Source organism: Microtus ochrogaster, chromosome 15, assembly GCF_000317375.1.
Source record: "Microtus ochrogaster isolate Prairie Vole_2 chromosome 15, MicOch1.0, whole genome shotgun sequence".
NCBI classification, from domain to species: Eukaryota; Metazoa; Chordata; class Mammalia; order Rodentia; family Cricetidae; genus Microtus; species Microtus ochrogaster.
In genome coordinates, this window is record NC_022017.1 from 24,682,230 (window position 1) to 24,708,032 (window position 25,803).

The 25,803-nt window shown below is 50.1% G+C and overlaps 1 protein-coding gene across 1 annotated transcript in view; it reads right to left on the minus strand.

The window, feature by feature from the left end:
• Positions 1 to 9,534: 9,534 nt before the first annotated feature.
• The window catches only part of Tbc1d22a (TBC1 domain family member 22A), a 285,808-nt gene continuing 269,539 nt past the window's right edge, over positions 9,535 to 25,803 (minus strand). The window contains exon 13 of the mRNA XM_005354385.1: positions 9,535 to 11,097. Within this exon, the coding sequence (XP_005354442.1) occupies positions 10,969 to 11,097 (129 nt within the window). The 3' untranslated portion in view covers positions 9,535 to 10,968. The remainder of the gene's footprint in view (positions 11,098 to 25,803) is intronic.

Genomic DNA, 25,803 nt, shown 5'->3' on the forward strand with positions numbered 1-25,803 from the left:
GTATGGAAAGTCACTGTTCTTCATTCAACCTTGGAAAGCCAAAGACACTAGGCTATTCTCATGGCAGCGAAGGATGGCAGCAACAGGGTAGATGAACTCACTAGCACAACAGGAAGGCAAGCAGGCAAAGAGCAGGAAAGAAACCCCCTTCTATCTAAACTCCTCATATCTGTTTTTTTTGGGGGGGGGGGTTTTTTGTTTGTTTTTTCGAGACAGGGTTTCTCTGTGGTTTTGGAGCCTGTCCTGGAACTAGCTCTAGTAGACCAGGCTGGTCTCGAACTCACAGAGATCCGCCTGCCTCTGCCTCACAAGTGCTGGGATTAAAGGCGCGCACCACCACCGCCCAGCTAAACTCCTCATATCTGGACTGCTGCTAAAGGACTGAAGGGGTGAGTCTCCCCACTTCAGTTAGTGGGGTACAGAGAGTCCCTCACAGGTGCACCCGGAGGGCTGTCTTTTAGTTGATTCCAGATCCAATCCAGTTGACAATGAGATTAGACATCAAAGAGAAGGAAGAGGAGGAGAGGGAGGGAGACGGGAGGGGCGGCCTCTGTAGACCTGAAGCCCAGGCTTGCTCTACTGTCTGTTCGGTAGGTTCTGAGGGTCTCTGAGGGTGCCTGTTCCTGTCTTGCCCCATGAGGAACCATCTTTGCATTCTACTACCCACCTCTGCCAACACTTCACCTTCAGCTCTGGAAGTCCTCCTTCTGGTCCACATTTCCATGTCTGCCTCCCACTGGCCATCCCCCAGCCCAGGATGCCCTCCCTCCCCCCAACTTGTCCCTTCTCCCAGTCTCACCCTCACTGGTCCTCTTCAGTGACCCCCCGCCTCCCCCAATCTGATCAACCAGCCCCTTCTACCTCCATCCAAATCCAGCGAGCCCACTACCCCATTTCTTTATTTGTTTAGAATAAAATCTATTCTGAGTTTGGGTCACTAAGCTGACAGGCCCTTCTCACAGGCTCTTAATGAACTAAGCCAATGGGGGAGAGAGGCTTTCTTCCTCCACACTGGAATCCAGTCCGAAACCACAGGAAGGGAGTACACACGGCCTCCACCTGCCTGGCTGCCTCGCCTGGCCACTGACATAGAAGCTGCTCTAGCCCAACAGGGGCCAGGAACTGAAGACTCAAAATGAATAAAATTTTTAGAGCAGGAACTAGCCGCTCAGTTAAAGTCCCATTTGTCAGGTTCCTTCAGGCTCAGAAGTCAAAAGCCAACCACCAGACTATAAGGTCCAACTCCATGATCACTCATGACAAATATCACATGTAGTCTGGTCAGGGGCAGCCAGGCTGTGTAATCAGCTGCTATGCTGGAGCTCTATCTCATAAATCACTGTGCTCCTAGGCTCTGACCATTGATGGCACTGGCACAGAACGCCGTGAAGCTGTCTGTCAGACAGGGAAGACTCTCAGACAACACTCTAAGTCATTTATTGATTTATCGATGTTCAGAGTTTTCAGTTTCTTCTTGGGTCAGCTTTTGGAATGTGTATTTCCTTTCACTTCAACAAGTTTTCTAACTCCGGGCTTTTCTTCTTTCTCCTTCCTTCCTCCTGCCTCCTTCCACGGCCTTCTTTTCCTCCTTTTCTTCTTCCTCCTTCCTCCTTCTACATCCTTCTCCTCTTCTTCCTTTTCTTCCTTCTCTTTCTCTTCCTCCTTCTTACTCCTCCTTTCTCTTCTTCCTCTTCTTCCTTCTCCTTCCTTTTCTCCTCCTCCTTTTTCTTCCTTTTTCTTCTTTCTCCTTCCTTCTTTTCTTTTCCTCCTCTTCTTTTTCTTATTCCTCCTCCTTCTTCTCCTTCTCTTCCTCTTTTTCCTCTTAGTCTTTGTGCCAGAGAGATCTGTGCATGACTCAGAGTGTAGATACAGGCTCATGTGCTCATGTGGAGTGGTTAGGGAAGGTCATGGCGCCTTTAGGAGGAGGAACCCCTTACCCCCAGAGAAGAAGTGAATCCTTGGACGTGGGTTCCTGGGGGCAGCCCTTCAGGCTTTATATCTGAGCCCCACTTCCTGTTCACTCTCTGCTTCCTGAATATAGCTAGTCAGCCTCCTGTGCCTGCTGTCACGACTTTCTCACCACATTGGGCAGATCTCCCTGGAACCGCAAACCAGAATAAACCCTTTCTCTCCTAAGTTACTCTGGCAGAAGAATTTATCACAGCAATGGAAAGGAAACTAAGACAAATGATATAAAAACATAGGTGTACAAATAAAACATTTATCAATAATAAATCACAAGAATTTTATTTTGGAACAACTCTGAAATAGACATATAATTTTACCAGTTACTGAAGATTAAAGCAAATCTGCATGCTAGTGAGATGGATATGTTTATTTTTACACAAAGATTGATTAGATCTTGGTTGAATATTTCTTACTGCAGGATATAGAGTGTCTTTAAGATTTTTGTAGAGTTAATCATAGTTTGATTTTGCAATTGTCAATGCTGAGAACACCACTTCACACAAATATATAGGTCAAAATGGCAGGCTTATCTTTAGGGCCATTTTAGAATCGTTGGAACTTCTGTCTTAAGTCTAAGCCAAAATTTATTTAATGGTTTTCATTTTAATGACTCTAGTCCACAACAGAAGCAGGAATTTTCAAGCTCTGCCATTCAGATGGAAGATAACCCAGTGCTGGACTAACTCTGGCATGCTCTGAGGAGTGCCAGCAGGAAAACGTGAGGGCTCTGTTCTCTCAACTTGAACCATGTAAGAGCAGAAAGCTCTGGACTCTTCACAGTGTACGACAGCCTCAACTCTGAGCCCAGGCAGTGTTGGCTGGCACTGAGTGCCATGCATGTGGTACACAAAGCATAAGAGGCTCGCGCTGGGCATTCAGAACTGAGGCTGCAGTGAGGCCGAAAGACGCCAATGGGCCAGGGCTGCAGAAGCCTCCGATTCGCTATGCGCTTGACTTTGCATTCACTGGCAGTTGCTGCATGTTCAGAAATGTTTACTCTCACCCTGTTTGCAAACTGTGTTCTGTTTAGTGACCTCACAGGGGGCACGAGCTACAATTGGGCTCTCGGTCTCAGACGCACCTGTGCTTTCTCTGGCTAATCGATTACAGTTCAGGGATTGTAACACAATTCCGCAAAAATATGTCATTCTCAATCCTCCTTCCCACGCTCTATGGGGATTCCCTGTATCAGTGTCAAAGCAGTGCAAGGAAGACTCGGTAGAGCAACATAGATGGACACGTTTCTACTACTCCAAGTCCATCCTGTACCTTGTGCTCACTCTTGGTGGCCTATGGCTTTGGGAAAAAAATATGACATCCCCTCCATTACAGGTACAGAATGATCTCCCTGCTGGAGACCCTCTGTGCGCATGCTCATCCCTCAGCTCTGACCTGTGACTAGAAGATGGGGTGTGCGCAGAACTGGAGCTGGCATCAAGGACATAGCACTGGGGACATGTCTAGCTAGAAGAAGGGCAGGGAGTGAAGAAACACAGTCAATTGACTGCTCTTGGAGCACACTGTGGAGTTCTATGTGCTAAGAATGTGTTCGGTTTGGGAGACACCACCAAACTATGGCTAATGTAGCTGCACCACATGGTCTTCCTGCCTGTGGTGAAGGAGCTTGCTGGAGGCACCACATCCTTACCAGATCTGTCAGTGATGTGAACTTTGACCCTTTTAACAGATGTAGGGGAACCTCACTGTTTAAATTTGCAGTTCTCTAATGATCTATGGGAGTGTGGGGCGGAGGAGCAGGAGGCAGGAGAGGGGTCAGGTGGGGATGAGGGTGGAGGTGGGATGGGGAGGGTGGGTGAGGGTTAGGTGGATGTGGTGGCAGGGATGGGTGGGCATGGGTATGGGGCAGAGGTAGAGAAGAGGGGGGAAGTACGATGGGGAGAGTGGAGTTGGAGTGCGGGTGGGACCAGGGTGTGGTTCACTAGCTCAGGCATATGGCAGCAAGGACTGAAGGACCCTACTGCTACAGCTCTGTGGAAGAGTCCTGGGAACCCACCAAGTTCCTCACAGCCACACAGGCAAAGGAAAAGGAAAAGGAAAAGAAAGCCACTTTCCTTATAATAAGAGAGCAAATGGATTATGTTAATGAATGCAACTGGCTATAGGCAGCCATTAGAGTCAAGTTTTAAAGAATTTTAATGATTGAAGGTGGCGCCTCTGGCATCAACACATCCAGATGTCCCAAGAGGTCTCTGTCTGAGCTGCAGAAGGAAGGACCAAGAGGGGCCAGAGAGGTACACTGAGTCATGAATGGGCAAGGTGGTTGTACAGCCCACCCTGCGGCAGCCAGGTTAACCACCCATCTCCAGGGAAAGTGGTGAGCAAGAGTCCCACACCTTGCTGTGTGGGAAGGTAATTTGTCAGTACCCATTACTGTGACAGATAGCCACCATCTGGCCCTGCAATTCCACTTCTCGATGAATGCTCAGCCCAACAGTGGGTGCTGGCCCTCCAGGAGATAAGCGCGCAGATGTTGTGAGCAGCACTGTTTATAACAGCTCCAACTAGAAACATCCCAGATGCTCACCAGACTAAGTGTGATCTCCTTATACAGCATCACGAGTGACTGGGCTCTCTCATAAAGCCACAGTATCAAGCTACCCGGCAGTGGGAAAGCACGAGCAATGATCCCACAAGTCAGAACCCAAAGAAGCTGGTCATATTAGCAGATACTGAGAGCCAGTGGGACGGTTCAGAGGGTAGAGGTCAAGGCTGCTGACCTAAGTGCCATCCCTGGGACCCACATAACTTAAAGAGACAACTCCTGCAAGTTGTCCTTTGACTTCTTCACGGGCATTGCAAACACACACCTTGACACCCGAATAAATAAATGGTTTTATGAAAGTGTACATTGTACCCCCCATGTATACAATGAAGGCACAGGCAGAATGAAGTGTGATTGGCAGTTAGGGTGTGCTATGCATGCTTGTGAAGAGAAACCCTTCAGGGCTAGACCTGCTTTGTCCACTTCACCTGTGGTCTCTTGCTGCATACTTGGTGATAATCTGCTAGGTGCTACAGTCAGGTCACACCCTCTTTGGCTGTGACAACCTTGACAGTGTTGAAGCAGAGAGCAAGCTTTATTTTAGCAGAAGTATGCAGCATAGAGATTGAGAATGGTTTGGTTTTCTACTGCTATGTAACAAAGGAGCCCAACTGTAGCCCAAGGTCAGGAGGCAGGTACCAATGGACACAAATGTCCCAGGTCAGGTCAGAAGTCAGGCACCAATGGACACAGACATCTCAGCATGGATTTCCCCACCCCCATTTCTTAAATGATTAGAGACGTGACTACGTTACAGGCACCTATGCTGCTTTTCTTCTTGAAGGTCAATGGTCTGGGCTCTACTCACTTTTATTGATTGCCAATAACCATATGTGCTAAGGAATTCTAGGCAGTTGAGAGGGCCAAGCAGGTAAAGGAACCTGGGCCCCCACACGGTAGAAGGCGAGGACTGACCCCTGTAAGCTGTCCTCTCGTCTCCACTTTCTATGGCAGCTGTGCTCACACATTAATTAGAAAAATATTATTCTAAGGAATTTCAGTGTCCTCTCGGTTGAGAACAAGCTCACCCAGCTTGGCTATTGCTTTCATTCCCTGAGTTTCTCAAGTCAGGCAGGGCTTGCTGCCCAGGGGTTCCTTCTCCTATTCTGGTCTGTCTTCACACTGGTTCTCCTGTTGCCATGGGGTTCAACCCCTTGTCACTGACCCCTAACAATAAAGACAGCCATCGGCTCTCCACCAGGGCATTTGGAAGGTTTGTAATTTTCATGGATCAACCTGTTCTCTAGCAGTTCATTTGAGCACTCACCTTTTTCTTCAAAGAATAACTCGCTTCCTATGCATGGCTCCACTTCTAAGTTCTTTGTTCTGTTTGGCCAGGCAGTGTGTTATATCTGTCAGGGCCATTCTTGGTTGTCTGCCTGATTACTATCTAGTATTAACTGAAACCCAAGCAATTGGTACACTTGTGAGGGATTTTGCTTAATTAAATCACTTGGAGTGGGAAGACCCACCTTAAATCCAAATCTTTTGAAGTGGGAAGATCCATCTTAAATCTGGGCCACACTTTCTGCTGGCAGCCAATATAAAGGGTATGGAAGAAGAAAGCTTGCTCTCTTTGCCTGCTTGCCCTAGCTCTCTCTGGCAAGTCCATTCCTTCACTGGCATTAGATTTACCTCTTTAGGATTCCCACACACACTGAAGACCAGCCAAGACACCTAACCTTGTAGAATGAACAACTATTGGATTCTTGGAATTTTTGTTGTTAGACAGCCATTGTTGGACTAACCTAATCATACCCTGTAAGACAGTATAATTAATGTCCCCCCATACACACACACACACACTCTCTCTCTCTCTCTCTCTCTCTCTCTCTCTCTCTCTCTCTCTCTCTATCAGTTCTGTTCCTCTAGAGAACGCTATTATACAACAAGCTGCATTAAGGCCCATGTCTTTGAGTATAGTTGGCACCAGACAGTATGATGCCTCAAGTTTTGCTTTCAGCTCATCAGACAGGCTGAGTTTCACATTCCAAATGAATTTCAGGGGTTGTTTTCTTTCTTTGGACTGTGGCAGGGATTTTATTGCAGTTAGTAAATGAAGACATCGGCAATCTTGGCTCTTCAGTCCACGGACACGAGGCGTCTTTAGGTGTAGTTGTGCCTTTGTCAGTTTCTTTCATCCATGCTTTAGCCTTTAGGATCTAGATTTCTTACCTTCTTGACTTTATTTATTTTTATTTTATGCTGTATTTTGTTTTATTGTAACCATTGTCATCGGGACAGCTCTACTGAGTTCTTCCTCAGAGCTTGCTGTTCTCACACAGGTGTGCTGTGGCTTCGACTGCCAGGTCTAATTTCTCGCTTTTGGGAGAATCCGTCATGCCAACAGCGAATGGGGATGGGCTCATTTCTTCTTTCTCCCTTTCCGTTCTCTTCCTTACCGCCTTGTCCAGGCAGGACTCCCAGTACGGGACTGCGGACCTCCGGAGTTGTACTAAATACTTCCAGCGCTATGTAGAGTATAAGCAGTGAGAACAGACAGCCTTCCTTGCCTCATCCAGGTCTTAAAAGAAAGGGCTTCAGCTTTCCACTGTGGAATTCTCACACAGGGCCTTCCCTGTGCAGAAGTCTATTCTATCTACACTGCACGTAATTCCTTGAAGTAAGTTTTTTTGTCGGCTGCTGGCTTACAAATAAAGACACAGGGACTTATTGCTAATCATGAAAGCTTGGCCTTTCGCTTGGGCTTATCCCATCTCGCTCTTCTATACCTTAAATTAACCTGTTTCTGTTCATCTATGTTCTGCTACACAACTTGGTTACCTGTCCTCTGTAACCAAAGTCTGATTTGTCCCACGTCTCTCTAGCATCTCCTCCGTACCTAGATTCTAGTGCTCTGAGTTCCTCTCTCTGCCTGGAAGTCCCATCTAACCTCTCCTGCCTAGCTTTATTAAACCAATCAGAAGGCGCCTTAGGCAGTGACACATCTTTACAGTGTAAACAAATATTCCATAACAATTCCTCTATACCCAGTCTGAATAACTGTTTGTTTGTTTTTTCAAGACAGGTTTCTGTGAGGCTTTGGTTATCCTGGAACTTGCTCTGTAGAACAGGTTGGTCTCGAACTCAGAGATCCACCTGCCTCTGCCTCCTGAGTTTTGGGATTAAAGAGGTACACCACCATGCTCAGCTTGGATCATTTTTTTTAAATGAAAGAATATTGAATTTTGTCAACTGCTCTTTTTTTTAATTTATTTATTTATTAAAGATTTCTGCCTCCTCCCCGCCACCGCCTCCCATTTCCCTCCCCCTCCTCCAATCAAGTCCCCCTCCCTCATCAGCTCGAAGAGCAATCAGGGTTTTTGTCAACTGCTCTTGCTGTAAGACTTGATCACATGGTTTTTTTTTTATTGTTAATCAGGCGCACCACATTTACCGGCAGGCTTAAACTGAACTATCTTTGCATGCAAGGAACAAATTCTCCTTGGTTCTCATGGACTGTCTCTGTGTGTCATGAATTCAGCTTGTTAGGATTTTCCTGGGGACGTCTGTTCTTTTGACTTTTGCTCAAGGACCTTGGCCTGCAGTTTAATTGTCTTTGAATGTCCTTGTCTAGTTTTTGTGCTGAGGAGAGTGAATGCTGGTTTTGTAAATGGAGTTTGGAAACTTCCCCGCCCTTTTGGGTTTTCGAAGAAACACAAGGAAGGCTGGTGTTGGCTCTTGAAATGCTTGGTTGAATCCAGCAGGAAAACCATCTGGCCCACACTTTTCTTTGGTGGGAGATAGTAATCAGTCTCAACCTGTCAATGAACGGACCCAAAGGCTCATTCATCTGTGTGCCCCTGAAATTATTCCCTGCTAAGGATCTCCCAGGGCAGGGGCTGCAGAGTGGATCTGGAAGGCCTCCACGTTATGTGGGGGCAGACCTGTGTGGCCTAGTCCTCATGAGCTGGGTGCCACACTGGGGGAAGCATGGCTGGGGTGAGAGATGAGTGGGCCAGGGCAGAGAAGAGAGGGTAGGAAGACTCCAGGAGGAGGGCTTTCTGTCCCTGCACACACCCTCAGGATAGGGCAGGCAGATCCCTGGGGTTGCCCAGAGCTGCTAACCCAGGGTGACACACATCTGGAGGCTGTCCAGGTGCACTTGATACAAAGCCTACCTCCATGCTGCCATGTAAGACTTGCATGAGTGCTTCCACATGATCAAGTCACCCCAGGAAAACCGCTACCCAACACAGCTGCCCTTGCCGGAGGTTTGACTGCTCCAGGGGGTCACTTCAGGCATTTAACAGCAGTAGAGCTCAGTAGGTAGAGTCTTTTCTGTGGACTGGGTGTTCCTGGGTACCACTCAGGGTGGGGTTTTATCTAGGAACCCTGGAACTTGGGTACCAGTGTCAGCAGGGAAGACCTCAGGTAGTAACTGAGCATCACTCATGGTAGTAAAAGAGAGTATGTGGCAGCTGTTTGACCGGAGCTGGAGTCTTACGCCTGGCCGCAGAAGGGATGACGCGCCCTGAGTTCCTAGGAGTATGGAAGAGGGACCCAGATTCCAGGGTCGACTCCGTGCAGGCTTTTTACAAAGGAAACTCGGGGAGCTGCCTCTTGTCCAGAGCCTGATGGAGGGTCTGTCTGTGCTGGACCTCGACACTTACTCTGCTGGGTCCTTGGAGCACCAAGTCCTGGCTTCAGAGGATCAGGGCCAGGTCTGTGTCCCACCCTAACCCCAGGCAAGTGGCTTCCGGAGGCCATCTGGACAAGTACTCCTTCCTCTTATGAGGCCCCAAGTATGTCACTGAGGCCACAGTACTGCTGTGATGAAGGCACAGCCTAGAGCACAGGGCCCAGTGCTGGGGCCTGGGCCTTGAAGAGTGGCTCGTGGGTAAGCCATCAGGCCGACCATCTTGAGTTTGATCCCTGATACTCACATAACAGAAAAGAAGACACTCCAGCAAGTTGTGCTCTGACCTCCACTCCTTGGCCAGGGCACAGACACACTAGCTCCCCAAATAAATGGGATAAAAAATGTAAAGACCACGGGCCATATGAAGTATCTTTATTTTCTGTTTCCAACACATCACATTCAAAGCACACATCCTGCTTGGCTCAGACGCAGGACTGTCGCCAGCGTCCCTTACACCCAGTCAAGCATTTGCACACATTAAAATACATTCAGGGCTTGAGTTAACCGCATGGGTCCTTGTCATATCATAAAAACAACCCACCATGGAGCAGTTCTTCCTTTTGTCTGAGGGGCAATCTGCACCATAGGAGGGTCAGGAAGGATGGTGCTTCCCCACAGAGCCAAAGAGGAGACAGTTCTCCTCATAGCTGGGTGCCCCTCACCCAAGATAGGCACTGGTCTGAGGGAGCATGTCCCCCTACTGATCCAGGACACGAACTGCCTACCCAGCACTGCTGATGTCATGCCCTATCTGACCCAGGATAATCGGAATAGAAGCAGACACGCATCTTCCCTGTATCATCCCCACAGCCTCTGGGCAGTGTCCTAGTGCCTGGGCAGTGGTATGCTGCTCCTGAGGGAGGGACAGGCCAGAGTGGGCCACGGTGGGTAACTGAGGACAGGAGCCTGCTCTAGGAGTCCGAAGCTCTTGTCCTACGGATGGCCTGGTAGTCCCTGGGGATCCTATATCACAAAGGCCAGGCAGCTTGGGGCATGCCTAGGAGCACATGTGGGAAGCCAGTCTGAGGGCCCTGGAGCAGCCAGGGCAATGGCTCCAAACCAGTGGATCCTGAAAGGGCAGCAGGGTAGGAAGAGATCCCATCCCAGCAGCTCCTGGTTGTTCCTATGCAGAAGATGGGAAGAACCTCCCCAGAGGCTGGGACTGCAGAGCCACTCATCTGCCCTGTCATGGCCAAGAGTGGGCCCATGACTGACAAAGACTCCTGCCTCCCTGGAGGTTCTTTGACCACCTCCCTGCCGGGATAAGTAGTGGGGTAATTAAAAACAGAGTAAGGTGCGGTGAGAGGCATCTTCTTGTCTCCCAGCCTTCCAGGCCTGTTTAAACCAGGTCTGAACATGGCAGCCACTAGAGGCTCTGTGTGCGTAGCCCCAGTAGTGCTCAGCTTTTGTCTGGACTTCGCTCTTTCAGTCAGAGAACAGACATGTGCATTTCAGAGCAGGCCTGAGATGGCTGCCCACCTCTGCCTGGCACCCACAGAGCAGGCCCTATGAGGGAAACTTCCTCTTGGCTGTCAGGGCTAGCGGCCCAAGGGTGGGCATTTGGCAAAGAAGGGCCAGGGTGAGGGACACTCCTGGCCGCATTGAGCTTCTGAAGCTAGGATTCTCTCCCGGACTCTCTTTGGTATCTCATCAAACTGAGGCTGCCAGCTCTGAACCATGCTGACGCCCATTCTGCGAGGCCACACCAAGAAAGAACCAATCTAGAGGCCCGCATAAATCCAGGTAGGGAAAGGATGCCACCCCCAGGGTGAGGCCGCTGCCATGGGCCCCACGCTCACTTCTTGTAGTGATTCGGGGCGTCTGCGAAGGCAAACTTGAGGCGGTAGGCCTCAGCCAGGAGCAGGCTGACATCCTGGTCATCCCAGCGAGCAGTCGGCAGGTTCTGGAGAAAGAGCAGCAACTCCTGGAGGAGAGACAGACAGTTAGGGAGGGTCCAGGGCTGCAGGCCAGATCCCAGGAGCAGGCACCTGGGAGAACTCAGTCAGTTGCAGAAGAAAGCATGGGGCAGTACCCTCAGCTGTTGCCCCCCCAACTCTCTCACCCTTCAACCCCACCCAGTCAGACTATGCCCTCTATAGTCTTATGTGTCCCCAGCTCAGCATCTGAGAAGCCACACAGTGCATCTTCTCAGCACTGCAGTTGTGACCCATTTTCTAAACCCTTTTATACTCCAGGGACACAGCATCCTTGGTCCCCATGGCCAAGAAGGCATCATAGGCCAGGCTGCAGGAGAATTCTAAGAGCTCAAAGCTTCTCTGTAACCAGAGAGTAACACACCAATTCTCTATACACTTCCTCGTGTGTCCGGTGACCACCTCAGGTCTCAGCAATATGTTTGGACCATAGGCAGAGTCAGCACAGAAGCCCCACAAAAGAACCACCTGTCCCCTCTCCGCTCTTCTCCAAGACCAAAGGGAACAAGTTCTAACACTGGGGGCTTGACAATAAGATAGTCAACTAGGAGCAACCATTCATGTCACCCTAGAAGCCTGGGGACCTCCTTTATAAACAGAGTAGTAGGACTGGCCTGCCAGCCATTGGGATGACACATAGACCACAGGGGACATGTCTGCCACCAGTCAGGTACAATGAACACACTAGACACACACTGCACACAGTGCACACACAGTATAGGCTGAGTACACACTGGACAGCGCCTGCCACTGTCACTCAGTTCTGCTGGCATCAGGGATGAGAAGCTCTGCTTTGGGATTTCCATGCTGCAGCTCCTTGGCTTCATCCAGCATCCCAGGTCTGCACTGGGCCATGTCTTAGAGAGGGAATGATGTGGGGGTATCCCCACAGGCTCAGAGATATCCGAGCTAAGAACATGGAAGCAGGACAGACAGTGCTGACACTGAGTTACTAACAGCATCTGAGGCCAGTGACGGGAGGGAAAAACCACAGGGCCTTGGGGGCATCCATGGTAAGATGCAAGTGACCCCCATACGTCATGGCATCAACAGCCGGGCCTCTCCTATCAGATGATGACTCACAGAGTCTCTGGGGACTTCATACAGGACAGGACAGGTCTCGGGAGAGAGACTACAATACTTGTAGGAATTAAACTGACATGGGTTATAACAGCTTCCCAGACAGGAGTCTCCCGAGATGAATGGGTGTGAGCTAGGCCACCACCTCCAGGGAGCAGCACACTCCTTTCCAATGGTTCTGCAGATACCAGTTCTACAGGACTTGGGTCCTAAAGCCATCCCATCCCAGCTCTAGACAGCTGACAAGAGACACAGAGCAGCTGGCTTCAAAAAAGCACAGCCCAGCAGGGGCTGATTCCCAAACTATGGCAGCTGCTGGACTCTGGCCCACCAAGTTTCCTACTCTACTTAGATAGCAGGGAGGTACCTGAGCTGCCCATTAATGTGGACTCAGGATCAGTATGGGTGGAGCCATGAGAGGCTACAGTGGTTGATCAGAGCAGACTTCCCGCATCATCTCCAGCTCAGGATGGAACCTCCAGTGGACACACGGAGCACACCCCAATCATGAGAGCCATGTGCCAGGACATTCTTCAACCACCATTTACTGTTGCTCCCCCACCCCTATTTCCTTTGCATTTTGGATACTTTCTGTGGACCTTTAAATTGAATTCATGGAACAGGTCTCCCTGGCAGCATGTCCTCGGGGATACATCAACATCAATCTACTGTCTTCAACCATTAGATACAACTTACACGGATGCCAATCCAATTCTGAGCAGGTCATAAATAAATACCTTTGGTTTTATTTTTAATCCACTTCGCTTCATATTATCATGACCTCGCTACTTGCAAGGTGAGAAGCAATACCCTCCCATTACGGTAACTTACCGACTCCACTGCACACTCAATTTCAGAATCTAATTTAGTCCCCCAGGTTCACTGGATGGAGGGAGAATGGAAATGCCCAGCTCTTCACGGCCTGCACTGCTAAAGAAGGAAAAATCTATCCGCGTGACCTTTAAGGCAGGCAAAGAACACAGACAAACACGGCCTTAAATACAGATTTCGTTTTTAAAAAGGCTTGTCTTCCTGTTGCAGCAGACAGCGTTGCCTCTTCTCTGGGAAACACGGTGCATTTATTAGAGGCTGCTGTCTGTCACTAACATGGTACATGAGGCAAGCAATGACTCACTAAGCCATTGCTTATATGCTGGAATGTTATAGCGGCAGTGGCTGGCAGGGGACAGCTCTGTATCACACAACTATGGTGACTGGGAATGTCCCTCCATGGAGCCCACACTAGAACTCTGTAGGTGGCACTTGACCCTTCTCCTAACCCCAGAACCAAGCCAGTACTATGGCCACACTGATGGCTGTGAAAATAAAGGGAGATTTCTCCTCTGCCACTGCCACTGAAGCAAATCAAGGATACTGCCCACTTTCGAAAGCCACCGAGCGGGTACAGTGGGGTGTTCCACACCTGCCTTTCTCAGCTAGCCTTGTCTTTCAAATAACAACGGAGGGCTCCAGCGGGGTCTGAGGTCAGTGAGAAGCAAAAGTGACGGAAGCCATAAACAAGCAAGCCCTGTGAGTCAGTGCTTCTCAGCCCTGAGCGCATGCTGTGGGTGTGATCACCAGAAGAACTCTAGATGGACACCAATGCCCAGGATGCAACCCAGGCAGACATCCCAGAGGAATGGGCTTGGAGCCCCAGCAGTGGCCTTGGTCAAGGGGATGACTGGGCCACATTCTGGATACTATGGCCCCTTCACAGGACAATGCAGATGCAGACAGTTTCCGTTCTACCTAGCAGCCTGACAGCAGGGTGAACAGGGCTTCCCCTCAGGCATGGCTGCTTTGGAAGATGGTAGAACAAGCCCCACAAGTTGGGCTGCTTCAGCCTGCTCTGTATGCAGTGCTAAAGGGTACCCTTTTCGACAGTCTCGCCGCCATGTCTGGCCCCTGGAGAAAAGCCGAGAGATGAGGCTCCGAATGCTAAGAAGAGAGACTGTGGTTCTGTCTGCTCTTTGACAAAGAGTTTAGCTATTCAGAGTCAGTGCTCTGCAGTGTTGTATGCACGGCGGGAGGGGTAGGGGTCACTCTTACACACAGGTCCTTCCAAAAGGACAATGCTGACCGGATTACATTCTTGGTTTCTCTTAGGATCCAATGCTGGGGCTCTGAAAGCTGAGGCAGCAGTGGAGGAGAAGGATCCTGGGGTCAGATATCATGGACTTTTGTTCAAGCTATGGCTCTGACCACACCAACCCCACAATCATGTCCCTGATGCTGTCATGGAGATCTGCCTTCTCTCCACCATGAGCAGCTCCATGTGAACTCTGAGAAAACTTGGTGCACAGCCCTTGGTGATCACTGGGTACAGGGATCAGACAGTATATGGAGTCACTGCCTACAAGTGCTGAGCAGCCAGGGTCAAATCCCATTCCTGCCTTTGTTGCTGTGTGACCCTGGGTAAACCTCATACCTCATTTGTCTCTGTTTCTCATCTGTAAAGTGGAGACAGAGCTGGGACCTCCCCTGCTGGTTGCCTAGTGTGTGCACAGTGTCCCAGAATGCTTGGAGTAAAAGGCTCAGTGGCAGCAGTTGGTTAATAGTCCAACTGTCACTAGCAAGGTGACCAGCATCCCAGAGACAGCAGGCGCTGTGCAGCAGTGCTAGCCTTGAAAGAAGAGACCTGCTGCTGAGTAAGTTCCTTGTCTAGGGGCAATGATGAGTCAGTGAGCAGACAGGCTGTGTATGTGTGTGTGTGGGGGGGGAGGTAGGGAGATAGATGGATGGATAGAGAAACAGATGGACAGATAACATGTATGTGCACATGCATGTGGAGCCCAGAAGACAATCTTGGGTGCTGCTCCTCAGGAGCTAGTCACCTGAGTGAGACCTAGAGCTCACCCCAGGATTAGGGTAGGCTGGCTAGCCAGCAAGTCCTAGGGATGTGCCGGTGTCTGCCTCCTCAATGCTGGGATTACAAGCATATGCCACTGTACTTAACTTTTGACATGGGTTCTGGGGGTCAAACTTGGGTGCTCGACAATGCTTTATCAGGTTAGTCATCTCCCTAACTGGCAGACAAGCAGTCAAGACAAGTTTGGCAGAACGTTCAAGGATGGAAGGGAGTAGTACCTTGCTTTCCTGCATGGGGGGGGGCACTGGATGCAGCAGGGGTGAGGAGGTTCTGTGGGAAGTAACTGCCATCGAGGGTTCTAACCCTGCTGTGGGCAGGAATCCACGACCCCAGGGAGCCACTGTACCTGCACACCTGCCAGGGTTGGCAATCTTAAGAGACGCTGCTCTGCATGCCTGTACCATACCTGGTGCTCCTGAGGCCATGGAGAGGCAGAAGGTGGTGTCCTTCAACCTCGCTAAATCTGTTCTTGGAATCCCAACCAAGGTGCAAACACAAACTGTATTTAATTAAAAGTGTTTCCAAAGGGCTAACTGGGGCTTGAACTGCCAAGAGAAGAAAACAAAGCTCTCCCACCTCCACCCCTGCCTGTGTCCTGGGAAAACCGCATCAGACCATCAGGGCAGGTGTGCTCAGATCACGCAAGGGCAGTGTTCTGTCAAGTGCTCTTGTACATGGCCTAATTTGGCTTGGTAGAAATTCATATGACTCTTCCACATGGATGACATATACACCTGACTTGGCTGAAGAGGGCTACAGCCTGCCAGCACTAGGGGCATGGACACAAAGCTCCAAGACACAGGATTTCTTATATAAAAGCCAAAATGTGCCCAACCCTGAAAGGTGCCATCAGTGTGGCCCTGCCTTGCACCCTGCAAAAAAGTGCTGGTAACAGCTGTCAGCACATGCCCAGGACCCGCTGGACACTAGTCAGGGTGCAGTGGGACGAACTGGGGAGGGAAACGGAGGCTAGAGAATAAGCAGGGAAGATCTAGTCTCTGCTTCGGGGTGTGGTCACCTGCAGAAGGTCAACGACTGAGCCAGAGAAGGGCCCGGCACTGCACCATCCAGATGGATGCTCCCAGCATGAGGGCTGGACAGAGAGGTACAAGCCCAGGACCTCCACAGACACAGAGACCCCCTAAGAGCGAAGTGCTGGGACAATGGGTCGAAGCTATGTGGTCAGCCACACGGGCCACAGAGCAGCCATCTGCCAGTGTCATGATGAGGCAGGTGCTATGTGAACTCCTGGGCACACCTTGGCCTCCATTCTCTGGGACACTGTTGTCTGTAGATGGGAGTGTGCTGCAAGTATGCCTGCATGTTCCTGCATGGCCACATGGATTCACAGGCCTGTGTGACTGGGATCTGATGTGATTGGTGAGGGAATAAGGTGGGCTCTTTTTTAAACAAAACTAAACAAAAACTCCTGTCTGCACTTTCTAACCTTTTCAAAATTACACACATTAAGAAAAGTTAAATGGAAGGTCTAGTTTGAGTCAAGGGGGAGGCTTCACTGCTAGAGTGACATGTGTCTGCTCCACACAGGTCCTCCGACAGTTTCCCTGCACGGCTAGAGGTTCTCTATTTATGGGGACAGGGAGAAAGCCTGGGTGGTGTGGGGCATCACCCTGCCCTCTAGCAAACAGGGTAAGAAGGGTAAATCATCCATTCCCTGGGGTTCCCCAGGTGCACAGAGGACTGAACCCTACGGCTGGGCCAGTCCTGACGTGACAAAGTCAAGAGTAGAGATTATGCTTAGCAGAAGCAAGTGGGTATAACTGAGTGGTGTGCCGGCTGGCTGCTATGGTCCACGGGATATTTGAAAAGGAGTGACCAGCTGATATGTACTGCTGTCAGAGCCTGGATACATTTTGGACAGAGGGTACAGACAAAAGAAGGCAATGATTTTCTTCAATAATTCTATATGGAGTACAGGTTAAAATGAGAGCATTTTGGCTTTGCTGAACTAAAATAAAGGGATTTGTTAAACTTCATTACATTAAAATTTTTAGTTAGCATATAAAATGGGTTTCATTGCCACATTCTCATCCATACAGATCACTGTACCTCACTCTTACTCTCCTCCACTGCTCTCACAATCCCTTCTCTTGGTCCCTTTCCTTCTCCTGGCTACCCCACTTCTGCTTTCACACCTGCACAGATAGTTAGAGATAGTGTCTGCACAGAGGGAAGTCTGGCTGTCACCCTGTATTAGTCAGGGTTCTCTAGAGGACCAGAAATATACATATATTATTGTGCATGTGTGTGTGTGTGTGTGTGTGTGTGTGTATACATTCTATCTGCATATAATATATATAATATAATATAATATAATATAATATAATATAATAATATATTCTCATATTCTCTCTCTCATCCATCTATCTATCTATCTATCTATCTATCTATCTATCTATCTATCTATCTATCTATCTATCTGAGACTTAGGAGGCTATGTCAGTGAAAGAACAAGAGCAAGTAAGCAGAGCAAGCTTTCTTCTTCCATGCCCTTTATATAGGCTGCCAGCAGAAGGTGTGACCCAGATTAAATATGGCTCTTCCAACCTCAAAAGATCTAGATTAAAGATGTATCTTCCCAGCTCAAAAACCCAGTTTAAGAGTGGGTCTTCCTATTTCAGATGTTTAAGGGGAAAAAACATCACAGGTATACCCAGCTCCTTGGGTTTTAGTTAATTCCAAATGTAGTCAAGCTGACAGCCATCACCCACCTTCTCTTGTCCCTCCTTCCCTTTACAGTTCTTAAGTGGCACCAGACACGTTAGTGCATGTTTGTATTCTAGCACTTGAAGGCTGAAGTGGAAGGAATCCAAGTTCAAGGCTAGTCTGGACCATATATAGAAACCCAATCTGGGAAAACAAAAAATTATGTGAATGAATGAATCTAAGTGGCTCTGCCCTGGGTCACGCTGCCTCCTGGCACTCCTGAGGCCCTGTGCTCAGAAAGACCGCGAGGTGTGGAGGCCAAGCTCAGCAGCAGCTCCTGCGCTGTAGAGAACACACAGGTCTGCTTAAAGCTACTCAGGCCTGAGGTTTACAAATTGCCAACACACAAAGATGAATACGTTAATCAGGACAGGGCTAAAGGGCCTGCTTGTCTCTTCTCATTGCTTTCTTCCCTAACTGAGAAAGATGAAGGAAGGGCCTCCGCCCTCATACACGAGGCAGGCAGTGGGGTTAATTGGTTTAACCCATCTCCCATCCAGCGCAGCTCAGCTCTGTGCCTTGGCTAGAAACCTCGAGGGCTGGAGGTGCTGCAAAAAGCCTACCTGACCTGTGCTTAGAAAGAAAGCCAGGTGCCACCTAGGCCATTGTTGGGGACATCCAGGGCAGAGCACAGGATCTCCTGGGAGATAGATTCTTGACTCCTTTCTTCCAACTTGTCAGTCTTTTAAGAAGAGGAAGCTGAGGCATGGAGAGGCTGGAAGATGTTTGGCAGCAGTGAGGAGAGGGAGTGTGTGGAAGGTACACCTGTAGCAGAATCCTGCAGCCTGTCTGCATCCACTTAGGAGGCAGCAGTAAACAATCAGCACCACACACGGTCCCTTTGAGGGCCACCCTGATATACACGTGAAGACAAAGGATCGCTCCAAGCAGGACCAGTCACACAGAGGAAGTGCCCCCAGGAACCCGCAGTTTCCTTGTTGCCTGTGGCAGTGGATATGATCCCCTCCTCAGGGCAGAGTTGAGGATAAATAAGATACACATGAAGCATTACATACAGGTTTTGTTGAGGTGCTGTCCCACTCCATGTCCTCATTACTACAGCCCTGGCTATGTGAACCTTCACACAACCCCTTTACAGAGCAGGAAACAGAATCTGGTATCCACGAGAAGATGGAGCAAAGGTCAGGGCAGAGGACTCCCTGCTCCTGGCTCTGGGACCAGAACTGTCACACTCTCAGCCCTCCTTAGGTGGTCTGTGTCTCAGACAGTTGTTCCTGGCTCCCTCATCCCCATCCTGGTCCAAGCCTCTAAAGGCTCTGCAAACCTTGGGCTTGAGAAGTCACAGACTTCAAGCAGAAGGCAGGAGGACAGGACATTTGCACCCATCCACACTGGATTGCAAGGGTTGTGCCCGAAGTCAACCTGAAATGTCTTCTTGTGTTAGGCACATGCGTAAAGCGGAAGTATGTTGGGGGAGGGGAGCACGACACAAGCACTCTGAAACAAATAGGCAAAGGACAGGAAAAGAAGATTTACAGACACATGGGGCCATGCGGGCTTTAAGCCAGTGAAGAGATGCTCTCATCAATGGACTAAGATGACAGTTTGGAGACATCACTGGCCACCCACATTCTGCTGGCAAGAACAGTTGTGGAAAATAGATCTGGAGTAGGGAGATGGCTCGGTGGGTGAAGTGCCCATTGCCCAAGCACGAGAACCTGAGCTGGATCCCTAGCAGGCATGTTAAAAAGCAACAATAAGAACATGGGACATGGTGGTGTGTGCTTGGAATCCAGGGAGGCAAAATTCCTGGAACTTGTAGTCAGCCGGCCTCCCTTACTTGGCAAGTTCCATGTCAATGACATACCCAAGGTACGTCACATTACACATAACGTACACACCCCCAAATCTGGGGGGGAAATGGAGAGCACCTGGCTGACAGCAGGGAATGCGCGTGGACTCTGCTGGGGTGGCCCAGTTTCCAGGACTGTGAGTGTGCATGCATGCAGACTCCCTCACTTCTCTTGCTGCTGTGAACAACTGAGACACTCAATAGAGGGAGGGTTGGTTCTCCTCAGGGTTTCAGAGGCCTTGGTCCATCACAGAGGGAAGGTGCAGCAGAACAAGGCAGCCCTCACTTTGGTGGTCAGGAGGCAGGGAGAGGGCTGCACTGGCTGTATTTCTTTTTCCCCATGAGCCCATGGGATGCTGCTGCCCATATCCAGCAGTTAACTATTTTTGAAAGCATCCTCACAGTGGCACTCAGGTGTGCATCTCTTCAATCTCCTAGGTGATTGTGAGCCCATCCTGTGGGCAATGAGGACTGGTGAAGATGCTGGCCTTAAGAGCTCACTAGCTAGCTCACCATCTGCTCAAACCCTGACTAGCAACCAAGTAGCTGAATAAATCTGTCTGCTTGCCAAAGCAAAGTGGTACTCATTCAACCATGCCTTCCATTTTTCCATATTTAAATTTCTTTAGTAATAAAATGTTAAAGAAAAAGACACCCCTGCTAGTGTACAAAAAGCCTTGGCACAGCCATACAATAGGGTGTTTATCTAGGAGTTTAAAAATACGTTCTCAAGAGGCTTGAAGATATCCTAGAGCGTGAGAGCAAGTGAGGCGATGAGGGGGCTACACAGGCACTCATGGCCCTTTTTATGCCAACAGAGGCAGAACAGCAGGAAATGGTCCCTCTTTTGAAGAGCTGGGCTTGGGGTGGGAAGAGCTATCCCGTGGCTCCCTTTTTATAAATTCTATTTTCCAAGGGTTATATTTTTGCAGTGGAGAGTATTCAAAACATGGTTTCCATTTGCAAAGGCAAGCCAAGCATTTCGTCATTCGGAGCGGTTCCTGGCAGTGTCTCTTCGCCAGCAGGACTAGGCAAACTCTCCACTGCCCAGGTGGAGGGATTTAAGTCACATGCCCTGAGGGAGGGCTGCCTTCTCACTGCTCAGCATCCTGGCAGCCACAAGGTTTCTTGAGCTTGACTACCAGGGCCTCCTGGGTGTATACCACTATCTATATGGTCCATGAACTTAGAAGCTAGGAGCCTTGGTCAAAGCTGTCTGGGACTTCCTGCATGACTCAGGCATATGTAGAACAGGCCTTTTCTGTAGTATAGGAACCATGACTGTTTCTCCAAGGTTAGGAGGTTAGGTTAGGAGGGTCAAAGCCCCATCTCACGCTAGGTGCTGGCCAGAGGGAGGGAGGCCACACTCAATAAGTTCCCTGTCACTTATCCATTCCCAGGCAGAGGAAGAGCTGCAGAGGTTCTGCCTCTTACCTCACAGGGTCACTCAGTGGCTATCAGCCAGTAAACCAAAAGCATACAGAACTTAATCTAACGGGGAAGGAACCAAGGGCAGACTGCTGGCCCACACAATGCCTCTGTGGTAGACACTTTGTTGGTGGTCTAAATTCATCTGTCTAGGGATCTCTGTTTTCCAACAGAATCCACAACTCAGAGTGGGGTGACCTCACTGCCAACTGTGCAGTGCAGACTTTCACTGCCTCAAGTGTCCCGGGTCCTAGCTGGCCCCAGGCCTGCAAGAGGAGCTGGAGGGCACCATGGTACCACTACTTGCCCTACAGGGCCTGTTCATAGTGGACTCTGGCCCTCAAGTCCTTTCCTGCCTCACTTTCAGGCCATCCCATGGGCTCAACTCCAGCTTTGACAGCTGACTTCTTTGACAATCCACTTATTAGTTTGAGAATGTTGTCAACTTTGGGTCCAGACCAGGACTAAAAATAGGAGAGTGACAGCCAGCTGGGACTGACCGGTGGCGACTGGCTGACAGCCCACTCAGGGTAGAAAGAGGAAGTGATGCCCCAACAGAGCCGTCCTCTGAAGAGCCCACCACAGCATGGGGACATGGACTGTCCTTGTAATTATTTTCTTCTCCTAAAAGGAATTCTAAAGAGAAAAACAGCATTTGGTGGTGACAACGGGCTGGCACAAAGGCTCCAACCGAGCTGGCTTCCCTTTCATCTCCCAGCACGGCTGAGACTTCTGATCAACATACAGAGAATGCTCACATCGAAGCACTGCGATTAGAGTCTGCTTCATCCCTAGCAGACTTCGGCGGCACCTGGGGCTGGGATGTGGGGTTATGTGGTCCTGAGGCATCACTTGGGAGGTGGTAGGGCTTAAGGCAGGATGTAATCACAGGGAAGGAGCCCACGCCTCCACTCTTATCTACAAGGCGGCAGACTCGCTGCCCTCACACCAGGATCCCTAGAGAGCACGCCTGTGCAGAGGGCCTCTGTGAGGTCTCTGCCAGCTCCTAATCTCAGAGCTATCACCGGGAGGCAGACACACGGTGGACAGAAGGGCCAGCAACACTAGCTTTGGGCCTGACACCCTGGGCCTTTCTGAGAGCAGCTGTCACTCCCCAGTCTGATTCCAGGCCCACAGGTGGCGGCTCTCAGCTGTCGGCAAGTTGACTGGGAGGCACAGAGAGCATCTGCAGGTCCACTAGCCACCAAAGCTCCAGCAAGTCAGGCCTGACTCTACTGCACTACACAGAGACAGAAGGCATCTATTCTGGGGCGCCTCAGGCAGTGCATGGACTTGGTCTGGTCATCTAGCCCTGCCATCGCCCATGGGGCATCTCGGCAGCAGAACAAGAATGTAGAGGGCACTGGATATCCGGCTTGCTTCAGCAGCAGGGAGTGGAAGGCAAGGGAGAACACGGTCCTGGGCTTAAGCAGACCTAGACTTGACCAGCCCGTGCTGGCCATATGTCCTGTCTGTACTGGTCACATTTCTACTCATTTATCTTGAGATGCGTCTACCCACACTCCACCAGAGGCCCTCAAATGGTGCCTGCCACCTCTTCATCAGACTGAATGTGTCCTCGCAGCTCTGCTTTGGAAATGACAGAGAACTCGGGTCGGCCATGAGAAACACTTTGCTCTCAGAGTGCCGGGTAGAAGCACCAAGTCTCCAACTAAAATGAGAACAAGGAGCAGATTCACCTTGTTAGACATACTCAGGGGCTGTGGGTGAGCATTGCCCCATCACAGCCCAAAGGAACTCAATGTGCAACTGCTACACAGCAGGCAGAGAAGCCAGGGTTTCAGGCAGCTCAGCCCCCTGTATCACAGGGCTGGGGGAAGCTGGAACCCCACTCAGAGTCTAGTCCAGGCAGCCTGCAAATGAGCAGCAGGACAGAAGCCACTGGGTCATGGCACCTGGCTTCTGTGTGACGTGGGCAGTGACACCTACACTCAGGACAGGGTCTCTCATTCCTTTTGTATGTACCCAAGGTTCAGCCCTCTGTTCCTTGCTCATCAAGGGTCCTTTTAACCCCAGGGTGAGATGGGACCTTATAGATAAGGCTTTCTGTGACTGCAGAAGTCAGAAAGAATTCAGAGAAACAATATCCCAGAAAATCTTTAAGCACAGGGAAAAGCCAGGCCTAGCACCCACCACAACCCAGAAAGCTAGCAAAACCCAGCAGCCAGCACAGCTCCGTGCCCCTGGTCAACCAGGATTCCAGGCAAGGGATGGAGGCCCTGCCCTTCAGAAAGGGTCAAGAGAGAGCTGGGCTTCAAGTTCCCTTCCCAGAAATGGCCCAACACTGAAGACTGCTTTCAAGGTGCATATTACCGACTGTTACAGAGTTGAGTTCACAGGTTCAGAAGCAAAATGGCATTTTCCTTGTAATATACTTTGTAAAAGTTCTTCAATTTCTGGAGTCATCCAAGTCTTGAGTTCTCACATTGATTTTCTGCTGTCGGGGAAGCCAGGTGGAAAGACACACAGGGTGGCTGAGGTCTGGAAAGGTCAGTTTCCACGATAGTGCATCTGAAGAGCCATGATCTGTCTCCCTTGGAAATGTGGGGAGTGGGCACAAAATCCCTCACTGGCCAGAGCACCAGGTGCCAGGCATCACAGAAATCTCCTCGGAGTGATCAACAATTTATTGAGAATGAGAGCCCAGCCCCTACAGCCCGGCTTGTTGTGTACATGTGAAGATAGCGCCTCCTCTCCTCAGCTGAAGCAGGAGCTGCAGTGCACAGGCTGTGTTAAAGGAACAGGCACTAGAGCGGGCACGAGCCCAGGGAAACAGGCTGCTCTGCAACACCTTGTCCACATCAAAACACGCTAGCATTCTGAGCCCGGGCATCTTTCCTGAGCTTAGGATCTCTCTGTGTATGCTGGGAGAATGGGCTACAGGCACCATGTACCCACTTGTGCACATAACCATCCTATTGCTCACATCTGTGAACTGCCCGCCAAAGAAGAGAGACACAGGTGGAGTAAGGCTGGTTTTCTACCTGGTCCTAAGGGAATGTTACACATGGGCGCTTTTGGGTGTAGAGGAGGCAGGGTATTGCATACAAGGGTCCAAAAGAAGGGCCTGCCTCAGGCTAGGGCAGGCAGTGGGTAAGAGATCAGAGAGAGGCCTGGAGGTCAGTACTGATGCCCGCTCACTGTTTCTCAGAGGTCAACCTGGGCTGGCCTGTTAGTTTGTCCAGCAAATGGGAGATCTGTGCAAGAGCCAGCTAAGGAATACAAACTCGTCAGGAGGAAAGGCCTGGATAAGCAGGCACGAGGATGAGCAGCAGACCAAGGTGCAGGGGATCCAGCTTAGTATTGGTGAACAATACTAAGCCATGAAAATGATGATGCAATAAGTATTTTGGATGGAAGGGACAATCCTGGCACAGGTTGGCATGCAGGCAGAGCCCTGGCTTGAACCCTTTCACCCCAGAAGGGTTTAGAAAGAGCAACTCATAGGTTTGATTCTGACAGCTCTGAGTACTCCTGCCTTAGTGCCACTAGATAAGATTTCCCAGTGCTGGCAATGGAGCCCGCCCACCTGCTTGCAAGGCATGCACTCTGAATAGGGCACTGACAGTGCCATAGTGCCCCAGTCTTGTTGGTCTCGGGGGCCTGCACAGCCCTATAAGGTATGAGGTCCTTTCTTTAGCTTTCTCTTACTCTAAGAACAGGCTTAGAGAATGCACCAGTGGAGAAAACTATGCAGAGAAGCCGAGCCATACCCAAGGCTTTGACTGCCCTTAAGCATGCAGACAGTCCTCAGTGCACTGAGGAAGGGTTCTGTGGTTTCTGCCATGAACCTCCTGGAGGCACCTGGTGGGTTCACCTGAGTCTGGAGAGAACTGCAGCAGACAGGTGTGTTGCACAGCCTTTAACTAGGAGATAGCATCAGCAGTGGTCACAGGCAAGTCACACCAATAGGACACTTCAAGAAGCCATTAAACCCTTAAGGGATCAAATGCCCAGAGCATGTACACCTTCTCAGGTGCCCTGCCTCCAGGGTTTCTCCTTCTAGAACTTTCCTTCTTGAGCCTCCACAATGGACACCTGCAGCTTGTACCAACTTCACTCTGTCACTTCCCCACCCAGCCCACCTGTAGGACACCTAGGCACAGGCAGCTGCCAGGGTACTAACCCATGGTGCGTTCCAAGAGCCACCCCACTGTGTGCTCAGGTGCATTGCTGCAGGTGCAGGGGTATTCGCTTCTGCAGAACGAACGATGCAGCCAACTCTAGGGATAAATACTGGCTAGTATTTTGCTAAATGACTAATTAAATTCCTATTTTTAGAACTTGGGGAAAATCATATGAGGAAGACAAATGGAGGCCACATGACACACCATGATCCAGAAGCTTGTGTGCCATACTGGTTTTTTACTAATGAGGCCTGGGCCACAAGTACACCCCTGCAAGCTCTGAGACTATGCCATCACAGAGACCAAGTATGTCCTTACCAGATCATGGAAAGGTCACCAGGCATGCCTGTCAGCATTGGTCCTGTATGCATCTCTAAGAGAGAGACCCCCTAGTAAAACATGCCCCAAGTCTTGGTGAGACTGGAGATTAGATACTGATCACGAGCAGGAAGGGGAAGTCTGACCCTACTCCCCTGCACTTGTTCTGTTCTTGCGCCCCTAGCAGCTACACCAAGAGCTTCACGGAAGGCTACTGCTGGCAGGAGGCAAGCTGAGAAGGATCATCAGGTGTTGGCACATGAGATGGATGGGAAGTGAAGCAGGCAGTGAGGCCCTGGGAGACAGGCTGAGC